Source organism: Pholcus phalangioides, unplaced genomic scaffold, assembly GCF_987345545.1.
Source record: "Pholcus phalangioides strain wild (caught in Gottingen) unplaced genomic scaffold, Ppha-v1.0 ptg000001l_1, whole genome shotgun sequence".
Lineage (NCBI taxonomy): Eukaryota > Metazoa > Arthropoda > Arachnida > Araneae > Pholcidae > Pholcus > Pholcus phalangioides.
Genome location: NW_028301594.1, coordinates 12,596,078 through 12,608,454, shown reverse-complemented (window position 1 = coordinate 12,608,454; position 12,377 = coordinate 12,596,078). Strand labels below are relative to the sequence as shown.

Below are 12,377 nucleotides of genomic sequence, written 5' to 3'. Positions count from 1 at the left end.
TCCGTCTCACCGTTCACTATACATCCTGTATCCGCTTACGGCCTCCACATCCTGCAACAGGGCTCTCTGCATTCTGGTGAACCCCCAGGCCAGACTTTTCACAAGCCTATGTAGTAAATTTATAATGTAAAAAAAAAACGAAGAAGAATCATTTCGGGCCCTCATGCTGCAGCCCAGTCATATAGGGCCATGAGTTCAACTCTGAGCTACGCGGGCCCGTGTTAACGCATTCCAGAGTCTTCTAGTACATAGTAAACCTTAATATGGGTTTTTTATCATTTTGTAGTGTGAATACTCGGAAGTAAATTATTAGGCACGTTTGGATAGATAAGGCCTCAGAACATCACTTTGAAAGGAGCCCATGATGCTGTTAAGACGGCTCTGTGGCTACCTTTCTGATGGTCCAGTTTTGGGAAGCGGTTCTGCTTTGTTAGGAAGTTTTCACTGTGATTTGTAAAATATAGATATAAAAGTTTCTACTACACATTTTGTTAATATGCATAGAGGAATATGAAGAAAGAGGAGAGAAGAAAGAAAGCAGAGAAAACTTTTTTGAATTTATTCCACTGGCATTTGGACGCAATATTACGTCCTTGATCGTAAAGTGGTTAAAATTGTAAATCCGAATCTGACTAAAACGCTCATGTGTCATGAACATCATTGAATATTGACAAAAAAAAAGATTAAAGAAAACCCATTACATCTATTCTGATAAGTTGATGTAAAATGGTGAGAATGAAGAGCCTACACCAAGGGTGCGCAGCTCTTTTTTGGGGAGTGTGGGCCACTTCATTAGTTTCAAAAGTGTCGCAGGCTGCTTAGGTGATCTAAAAATGTGCCGCGGGTCAATTTAGTGACCTGGTAATGTGTCATGGACCACTTGAGTGATATGGAAATGTGCCACAGACCACTTAATTGATATGAGAATGTTCCGCGGACCCCACTTAAGTGATCTGGAAAGTCATCCCTTGTTGCTTAATTCATCTGTAAATGTGCCCCTTGTAACTTGAGTGATCTGGAAAATGTGTAACTTAATTCATCATTACAAAATAAGGTTTGAGATCATGGGCCGCGTCAGATGAATCCAAGGGTCAAATTTGGCCCGAACGGCCATGGATTGATCATGTATGGCTTAGTTCTTGCTGAAGTCTCAGAATTCGAAACCTATAAATAACCCACACAAACTGATCGTCATACCCTTAATGGAGTCAGACGCTTAAATTTTCAGACACTATGACGATCACACCAAACATTGCATTACCGTCTCATGGAACTTCCTTGACGTGATTGAATAGGTTTTTTGGGAATTGCATACCCTTAGTACCGCTATGCAATCATCAAACTCAATTTCAACTTTACCTAGAGGTCCCTCATGAACGTTTGAAATTTTCGACGCCCCCGAACCAGACATCTACGTATAAGAACCCGGATCTTGATACATGGATTGTCCTGAATCACATCTAAGATCTATCAAAGAGAAAAAAGCTTCACGTTTTTTCCCTAAGGGCGAAAAAACGGGTAAAAAAAAATAAAAAAATAGGGAATTAACACTTTAATGCGATCGAGTTACAAAAGACAAAAGATGTGAATGTTTAAAAGGTAAAAAAAAAAAAAAAAATATCACACGTTTATATAAAAGGGGAAAAAACGATATTTTTTAGGGACTTTTCGAATTTGTTTTCATTAAATCAAATGAATATCGATCATCACCCATTAGTATCCATTTGCAACTAACTTATATAAATGAGAAGACACGAAGATCCTTTCTAGAAGATACTGTCACAACCTTCTGGATAAGAAAGAAGGAGGGGGAAAAAAAAATATTTTTTTTATCCCTAAAAAAAATTTAGGGGAAAAAAAATGAGTTCCGTGGGCCCCCTGTCCGGTAATAAAGTAAAAATAATAATTAGGAAAAATTATGACAAGCAGCTGGAAAAAAATATATAAAATTTATTACTGAGTATCATTTGAAACCGTGGATTAAAATTGAGCGGTTAAATACATTAGTTTTCCATCTCAAAAATTATTTTTTGATTGCGGAAGGGGGAAAAAAAATTGGAAAAAAAATATATTTTCCCCCTGGAAATTAGAACTTTTTTTTTTTTAATGAACTCGGAAATTTTTTTTCCGGGTAAATCATCATGAATTTTAATTTACGATTGTTATTTTTCTCACTTAAAATCGTCTTCGGAGTTATTATCATCATCATCATCATTTCAAAGCGGATCGGAAATTTTCAGAATTTTTTTTTTAGGAAATTAGTAATAATTTCGAAATTATTCGGGCTTAAGATAGCAAATGTTATTTTTTTATTAAAACTTTTTTTTTTCCTCTCTCTTTTCTAAATATATATATATATTTTCAACCATTAGTTAACCGGGAAACTTACAAATTAATTCACGAAATGAAAATTGATGAAAATTTTTTTTGTGGGATTTTTTTCTCTGAACTTTTTCCCTAAATATGGAAAAAAAAAAATTTCCCCTCCAAGAAAAATATCTTTTCATTTTTCTCAGATATTTCACTAATATATGAAGTTACAGTGGAGAGAAACGGGAGGAAAAAATATGCTAGTAATCTATCGAGTTATGATATCGATATCAATTAGAGCGAAATTTAATTGATTTACCTTTCCTTTAGGATTTATTTATTGAATGTTCTTGATATATTTGATTTATGAGTATTTTTGCGAATATATATTTAAAATAATAGCTCTGATTATAGAAAAAATTTGATAATAAGATAATTATGGAAAATAGTTATCAGATATATATTTTTTATAGATCATAAATTCAATATCTTTATGCGGTAGGACTACGTACTTTGCTATAATTAGGAGATTAAATATTTTGAAAATTTCAAAAAGAACATGATTATCACCATTTTTTTTGAATTACAATTAAAAATTATAAGCATTTGGGTCTTTTGTTTTAAGCCAGTGTTGTTTAACCCTTACAGTGGCAATCCCGAGATATCTCGTCAAAATGGATCTGCTTCATTCCAGTCTCCCTAAAATATCTCGGGTCCTTAAAACACTTTTATTTCCAATGGGGCAGTCATAATGCAGATCAGGAAAATTTTAAAACAGCTTAAGGGATTAATAAGGTACTTTTCTACACATTGAAAAAATTGATCTCTTTAAGTAAATTCACAGTGAAAGAAAAAAAATTTTGATCAGGTTAAAAAGGGTTCAGGTTAATTCTCTTGGTTAGAAATGACTGAGCTTCCGTGTTGTGGGGGTTCTATGCAGGACTGCCTAAACACGATGGGCCCCCTCAGGCAGTGATTTATTTGGGCGACATATTTAGCTGGAAATAAATCCTGCATATTATATTCTGCAATGTTTTTGAACCGCTGGGCTGTGACACCAATCGGGAACAAAAGATAATAGCCCATACGATAACAAATATTGCGAACAAAGTTGTCTGTAAAAATTGGTTGGCCTTTTTAAATTAGTCAATTAATGTGTTTGTCAGGGGGCGTACGCAGGATAGACCTTTGGGAGGCACAAAAGACTAGGGATGGGGCACAAAAAATGTTTTTCCGAGATATTTTGAGTTATCACCCTCCGAAAAGAGTTTAAAATTACAGAAATTGCTTATTATAGCATATAAAGAGTATTTTCTTTCAACGTTTCAATATTTTCATCGAAATATTAAATTTTTTTTTAAATTTTTGGTCGGTTGGGTGGCACTGCCCCTGAGAAGATATAAATAAGTAATTATATCCAGCAACACTCTATCTCTAGGAGGAGCTGGTATATCCCAGCACCACAAGGGATGTCACTTTAGCCCCAGATTGATGAACTTTGAATTACACAACAATTTCTTCTTAAAATGAATATTTTTTTTTTCTTTATGGTCAATGCCCAGTTACTTTCATTGTCCATGGCATATATAGGAATATATTCCCTTCTCCTAAATAAATCATGACTCCAAAAGAAAAAGCGTTATTAACTTGATTAATCTAATTTGGACATAGACATACAGACCTGTAAGTGCTAATGTGGCCTTTATCTTATCAATCGTCCGTCATAGAGGTATAATTCTAATTGAAAAAATGCTCAAAAAACGCTAAAAAACTAACCGGTATCAGTTATGAGAGTGAAAACACGGTGGGTCACAAAATAAAAAAAATCTAAAATTTTTAGTAAAATTTGTTTTCAAAGAAATTTTTGATTGCAAAAATCGAAGAAAAAGTTGTGAAACAACAGCAAACACTAACGGACAACGCTCCTTTCCCTCATTCATACTGTTCTTTCCAAGCTCTTCTCCGATTTTTGAGTTCGAATATGTCAGCGAATGTTGCATTTAGAAACTCAAAAATTTTTTTTGTTTGCTTCAAGAGAGACAGAGAAACAACTTTTTAAGTTCGAGGACCGTGGGGGGGGGGGGGGGGGAGGACCGTATAAAAAATTTAGATTTTTTTAAATTTTGTTATACAGTGTATTTTAAATTTCAAAACTGGTACAGGGTAATTTTTGAACGCCTTTTAAGCATTTTTTAAATTGAAACCTTTCCTCAACGACGGACGGTTGATGAGATAATGGCAACGTTACCACTTACAGGACACCCTGTGTATAGCCAAATGCCTTTCACATTATGCATGTAATACCTTTTATTCGATATAACATGCACAAAAAAGTAACCAAGTTTGACATTAGTACATGATGTTATAAAGATTTATCGTTTTAGTGAGAGAGAGAGAGAGAGTCGTTATAAGCGAGAATTTACGTTATTGCTAAATTTCATATTTACTAAAAAAATACATAAAAAAACAGGGACGAGGGAGAAAAAAAAAAAATTAGACAGCATCTCATGTAATTAGTCAAGCGCTCGTTGTTATGGTAACGGGCGACCCGTAGGGTGGTGGGAATAAAAAAACATGGCGTCTGACTCACCAGCCCCTGGGTGTAGGGAGCAAAGTAGGGACAAAAAAAAAAATCCCGTTTTTTTCACACGCACACAATGTCGGATTAGAAGCTATGGGAGAGAGGGGCAAAAAAAAAAAAAAACAAGATGGCGTCTTTGTAAATTAATGCCGCATAGCTACTGACGTGTCATCCTGTCAGGGCTTCTAAAAACAGAAATTCTATTAATTTATATTTAACGTGCATTTGTCCGTCCCCACCAACTTCCATGACATTTCCTCGCTCTCTCTCTCTCTCTCTCTCTTCTATGTGATTGTCAAAAAAAGTTTTTTTTTCCTTGTGTGTGTGTGTGTGTGTCCCCACTTTTTAAATTTTTTTCCCTATTTTAGTTTAAAATTAAGATTAATATTTTCCCCTACTTATCCTTGTGTAAAATGGCTGTCAGGATAACGTTCTGCTATTTATATACATTTATTTTTTTTGAATTTGAAAATGATTTTTTCTTTTTGTGCCGAGGAAATTAATTTTGATTTGGATGAGCGATGTTATCTTTGAGTTTGAGTTATATGTATTTAATATAATTAAGGCATGAATAAACGCCTTAGCAGTAAATCCTTAAAGCCAGTTTTTTATTCTATATCTTGGTCCATATAAATCGACTCGATTTGTTTTTTTCACTGATATTTTGGTTCATAAATTAGGGATTAGGCACTGAGGTGAGATGGCCTATGCGTGACAAACAACGGGTATCCGACGTGTTAATGAGTCACCGTTTATCTCTCCCCAGTGCCATCTAGCGCTGGGATTATACAACATGGGGACCTATGAATTTACCGTTATGGGGGGTAGTGTTGGAGAGCCATTTTTTGTGAAATTTTATTGCGCAATGAAATTTGTTTGTATGAAATATATACGTGGAGGCCTTTTAAAATGTAATTGGAATACTCAAGAATACCGTAGACCAGTGTCGCCACCTTTCCCCCTCGCGGTCCTAGGATATTTTTTTTTTGGGGGGGGGCGTCTCGGTTGGAATTTAAGTGAAAGGTGAGCCATGATAGGTTGTTGGGTTTGGCCACAGAGAGCTTTGAAAGAAATTCAGATACGAAGAAGTAAATTTTCCCATAAAATATGGTTGGGGGGGGGGGGTGGGATAAGTGCAAATATTTTCAGAATAAGCAGGACTGCGAATTGATGATCATTTTAACGGTGGAGCCAGGGACCGTTACTTCCAGCGAGGTATACTGAGCTCTAGAATATCACTTGCCCGAGGGGCATCAAGTTTTAACATTTCTTTTTCAATAACATCATCGAAATATCGGTTGTGTACACACACACAATCAACATTATATTGGAAAAAATTTACATAAAAGAAACATCAATAAATCAATTTGAAATATTCAAAAGGCATTTATCATGATCATGCAAAGCCATTAACATGGACATGGTCCTATATGATGAAAAAGAATCCTGACCTAAGGGGCTCCCCTTTCATGTAATACAGTCGTTGCAGGACATACGTCTTCTGAGAACTTAATTTTCCACAAAAATTATCACAAATATATTTTTGTTACTGCGCATGTGCAAAATATTTCAAATAAAAAAATCCATTCAATATTTCAAATAAAAAAAATCCATTCAATATTTCAATGTATTTTTATCAAAACTTATATGAATATGAAGAAAATCACAATGATAATTATTAATAGTCATCTTAACTCTTTAAAGGGCCATTTTTTTTAGTAATGGTATGTAAAAATATTTTTGGGATTGAGATTAATTAAAGAAAATAAAGTTCCTTAGTTTATCAGATAAAATTAATTTAAAAAAATTAATTAGTTATTCAATCAATTTTTTTAGAATATTTAGATAAATTATAATTTATCTAAATAATTTTATTACAAAAAAAAAAAGTAAAAAAATTGATGAATTTGGTGAGAAGTATATTTCCCACGGCGTTAGAAAGGGTTAAATTACGAAAAGCGATATTGAAATAAATTTAAATCAAGCGCCACCTACCGATCAAAAACAACTCAGAACGTTTTCTTTTTAGAAATATCGATTGTATATTCATATCAAACGCCATGTTAATTTATTTTTTCATTCCTTAAAAAAAGCAAAATTATATCGAAAAAGAAATTTAAATTTAAAAAAAAAAAGCAATTTGAAATATTCAACAGACATCGATCGTAATAATGGAAAGTCATTAACATAAATGTTGTCACACACAAACGCAGCGATATGATTGGCTGCTCCGAAAAGTGGAAATGATTTTTTTTCTTTGGTATGTACGTACATCTTTTTTTTTCCGTCAAAAACATTTTTTTAAACATTCTTCTATGGCAACATGAGATGCGAAAACTTATTCATTTGCTCTCGGGCATCTTTTAAAAGATGCTGAGGATGATGCGCTCACTCATTCTCTCTCTCTCTCTCTCTCGCTCTTTTTCACAAATCTCTATTACTTCCCTCCATTTTCTGTTTTATTTCTCTCAGCTCCTCCTTTGCCTGTTTCATATTCCTGTTTTTTTTATCCAGGACATTTTCCTGGGAGGAGTGTCTAGTTGCCACGACAACCGGACAACTGATTTTTTTTACTGACTGTACTTACAAAAGAACATTCAAAGTAAAGTAAAAAAAAAAATTAATGGGGACATTATCTCTATGCAGCAAAATCCGCCAATGACAGCTTCTGTTAAAATCCCCTCCTTTTACTGATCCCCTCCTCTCTCTCTCTCTCATCAAAAAGCTCCACATCCAGCGATTCCAACCCACCATGTTTTTTTTTTTTTAGTTCATTCACTCAGTATTTTCCATTTTTGAGATCATCAGTATTGGTCTGAGATTGGTTCAGATGATGCATTTTAATTTTCAGATACGAATATATATTTTATAGATCAGTGTTCCTCACCCTATGGTCCCCGACGATGGCATAAGTGGTCCGCAGGCAGACTTGATAAAATTATTCAGCCGTTGTAATTGATATAAATAATATCCATGTGGGTTCAAATATATAATTATACCTTCATACTTAGGCTCACCATACATCATCGAAAAGAATGCAGGAAATTTCGATCCCAAACAGGATATCACTAAATTTTGCCACAAGATTCAATTTATTGCTTTAGGTGCAATTTGCTTATTACTGTTTCAGTTGCTGAAGGGTGTGAAAATAAAGGACTGCTACAAATCGCAGTGTATGCAGAACGTGTTTCACGAACAAAATATTCAAATGGTCTGATGACCATATTTCATTGAACAAAATAATATTCCGTAAAATATGGGACATCTCTAATTGTAATCAAAAACATTCACCGATAGTAATTAAAATTGTTGAAAAATTGCGGACAAAACGTTAAACTTGACAAATATGTGAGATGAATATTTATAATTTTCGCCATAATTATCATAATATAATTTATACTATGAAACCCCGTGTATTTACGACTTTAGTGAATATTACAAATTCAAATTAGTATCGTTGAAAAAACGGGCCAAATGTCTAATAAAAATCGGAACAACACAAAAAATGTTACAGGAATGCCTCGATAAGGGACATAAGTGGTCCATCAAAATTTTCAGGCATTTTACTGCTCCTTGTTTTCAGAAAAATTGGGAATCACTGTTTTAGACTGATTGATTATTTTTGAGCACAGGTCGACTGTAATTAAAGAGAATGCACTCAGAAGAGTCTGTAACTGATAACTTGTACTGATTGGAGAAAGGGTACGATAGTTCAAATTTATAATTAAGTAAAGTTGTGAGTAAATTTGACGACGAGGTGAAAAATGGTGAAAAACTAATTCTAGATGGCAAATTCAAAACTACAAAGCTTGTGTTCACTATCGAAAGCCTCTTGTATGGTATGCTATTGTTATCTTCGCAGTACCACATTTACATCTAGTGTTGGAAAAAAATTTAAACCATTTTTTTTTCTTCTATCTCTCCCGTGTCTTCTAAATCAGTGGTTCTCAATCTGGGGCCATAAGAACCCCCTCTCGTGGTCTTGGGATACTCTAGAGGGCCATGGGTAGAAAAATAGTTGGAGAGAGCCATGACAGGTGGTTAGGGGGCTATCCTTCGGTCGGAAAATGGCGAATTGACAGAATTGAAGAACAAAGTGACCAGGGGGGAAAAAAACAAATACCTAAATAAAACATCTATGTAATTATACTTGAAAACTATCAATATTCTAAGGGAAGGGGCATACAGATGGAAATTTAGTGGAAGAGAAGAAACGACAGGTTGATAAGGGAGCCCACAGAGAGCTGTTACGATAAATTCAGATGTGAAGGAAGGAAGCTTTCGAGTGAAATATGGTAGAAAAAAGTGTTATTAATTTTAGAATCCAGCTGAACTGCTTATAAAACCAGGACAATCTTAACATATGGGGCCCATTTAGGCATAGCCCGGGGGAGGGGGGGAGCTATGTCCGTTGGTGAATTTACATCATGAGTTCTGGTACTATGATTTTCGAGAGTACGTTTGTAAGTACAGTATCTTAGCCTTTACTTTCAGATACGGACGGGCACCCCCTCCCTCTCCTCAGAGCACTAATTTGCGTAGGACCTATGACTTTGAGACTACCCTGCGTAAAAAGATGCCCACTGAACTCTAGTCCAGGAGGTCTAGAGATCAATCTTATTCATGAAGTTTTATTTGTAAATTTGCTCAAAAAATACATCCAATAATTAGAAAGTGTCTCGCTCCTCGGTAAAGAAGGGAGCCCCGTATAAGATTGAAAGGAAGGCACGAGAAGATAATATAGCCAAACGAGGCCACGAAGGTTAAGAAACACTGCTGTGGAAAGCCAGTTATGCTTATTTCAAAGATACCTACACACATCCGTGAACGTCATATATTATACATAATAAGTACAGCCAGTTCGATTATAATTTTCCTGTACCAATGTACCATAATTTATATGCATGGACATTATAGAATGCGTTTATCATTGTTTTTTTAAGGTGATGATTTTTCTATTGCAGGTGGTCCACCAGGAAGTATGATGTATGATTCCAACATGTACAGCACGCCACTCTCACTTCTGCAGCTACCACCGTCAGCTCTGCCAGAAGTCACCAGCAAAATGACGCAACCTGGTAACTCAGTGGCGCGTTTTTCCCAGGACGGTAAGGGTATACAAGACCTCAAAGGTGTAGTGCCTGACGCAGACTTTCAACAAGCCACGGAGGTTACAGTGGACATTGGCTTCGTCTGTAAGAAATGCCACATGGTCTACCCCGCGGAAGTCTTGTGCCTAAATCATCAGAGAGCGTCGTGCTTTAATGCCAAGCCTATCGGTGAAATTAAAGCGACGCTAAAACTGGTCCAGAGCCACGTAGAGTGCAGGGCCTGCAGAGAACGTTTTACCACGATAGTTGACTTCAAATTCCACTGTGACATGGACCGTCACGTTAAAAGAGTTCAGAAAATACAGCGGGAGAACAACGTCGCGAGCGCGGCCATCAGCAGTAATAACAATAATAATAATAATAATAACAACAACAACAACAACAGCAGCAACAACAACAACGTCTGCAACAATCCTACCAACTCGAGTGCCGCTCAAAACAATAATAACAACAACAACAACAACATGATGCCGAAGATCGACTTCAACTCCAAGTCGCCAGTCCTGTCCAACATGCCGACAATGAACGTAGCCAACAACGTCAACAAGAACATGGCTGCAGCTGCAGCGGCTGCGGCCGCCGCGGCAGCCAACCACTTCGACATGATGTCTGCGTCACCGAACACTATGCTGGCGGCTTTAGCAAGCCAGCATCCGATGGGCAATCAAATGCCCTCGATGAATCCATCTTCCCAGGCCAACCCCATGTTTTTCGCAAACCCTAATCTCGCGAAAAACCAGTTCGCCAATAACGCACACGCGGCCGCTCGCGGCATGATGCGCAACGGAATGCCCGACTTGAACCAGTTCTTTTTCGGTAACATGGGTCTCGACGCCCAGAGGATGGGCATGACACTCGACACCGAAAACATGGACCCAAAAAACAACCCCATAACGGCAGTAGGCTGTGGTCTGAACGACTCTGATTCCGGCGTGCCTATATCTTAGGTACCTGTTAACATTATTCTTTCAGGGTAGGCCTCATAAATTCAAAATACAAGCTGTTTAGACAGCCGGCGGGCTCTAACCGGCAGAGAACATCATAATATATATACATATATATATATGCATATGAATATTAAAAAAAAAAACCGGATCCATTAGATAACTGTGGATGAATCTCGCGAATCGTGGGGTGATTCCACCAGGAGTCTGAGGGTTATGCACCAAATGGATCAACGCCAGTACCTGCAGCTTCGAGATGGTGATCTTAAATATTTTTCCACTACATCCTTCTTATTGCAAGGCTTGTAGGTATATATACTGCCCATTACAATCAGAAAGTTTTATGGGTTATTTGGGGGTAAGAAGTCGAATTTCAAAACACACAGGGTTCCTTTCATTAGATGTAAATATGATAATTAATATACCATCAAAAACGACGGATCCTAGAAACCAATTCGAGAGCTGCAGGAACTTTGATGAATGTTTCATTTGGCGGCAATTGTCGATCGTCATAATTTTAGAACAAAAAGAGAGTGAGAAATCCATGTTGAAAAAACCTCACACATATAAAAATGTGGATTTTTCCTATATTTTTACCCAGAGATTGACATTTTAACCGTTTAGTCATGGAGAAATAGTACGCGGGGAAAAAAAATAATCCACACATGCACATGCACATTTATATCGATTGTTACTCGATGATATATTTCTGGACCAACATGAGTATCGTACTCTTGTCGATTTATGAGGAAATGATTTTCGTTTAGCGTTGATATTAACGTGTATGCGCAAATAATGATGCTCATTCCTAAGATACGTATTTAAAGATGCAAATCCGATTGAAATGGTAATGATGAGTAGAATTTAGCAAAACAAAAACAGTAGATTTTGTGTGTTTAGGGTTATTTTGCGATAGAGCTAAAGCTATAAATAAGCTTAACGAATGGGGAAGAATATCGCCTAAACAAAAATTCTAGGAAAAATTCGGAGATATATCGAGTAGAGGCTGCGATCAGGTTTCTTGATCGACTCAGAATGTAAATTAATTGTTTTTTGTGTAATTAAATTTCAGTAAGTTCTTTGAATATTTCAAAATTTTTGAATATTGGTTATTTTAAATTTTTTCGAATTTTATAACTTTTATATTTTAAATCTGTTATTTTCAAATTTTTAATTTCAAATTTATTATTATTAATTAGTTTAATATTTTTGCTGATTTTTAATGTTGATTATTTTTAAAATTTTGGTTACTCTTAAATATTTGATTATTATTTTTTTTTAATTTTAATTTTTATTAATTGTTTAAAATTTGATTACCATTGTCGTTTTGATAATAATTAATTGTTAAAATTTTCAAATTGAAATGTTAAAAAATTTTAAATTCTAAAATTTCATAATTTTCAATTTTTTAAATGGTTATTTTTGATATGA

General features: G+C 35.4%; 1 protein-coding gene across 3 annotated transcripts in view; it reads left to right on the top strand.

The window, feature by feature from the left end:
- LOC149089891 (zinc finger homeobox protein 4-like) overlaps nucleotides 1-12,022 on the top strand; it is a 308,904-nt gene extending 296,882 nt beyond the window's left edge. For all 3 annotated transcript variants that reach the window (XM_089255358.1, XM_089255235.1, XM_089255311.1), the window contains exon 5: nucleotides 9,856-12,022. In XM_089255358.1, coding sequence (XP_089111484.1) covers nucleotides 9,856-10,949 — 1,094 coding nt within the window. In that variant the 3' untranslated portion in view covers nucleotides 10,950-12,022. The remainder of the gene's footprint in view (nucleotides 1-9,855) is intronic.
- Nucleotides 12,023-12,377: the final 355 nt, after the last annotated feature.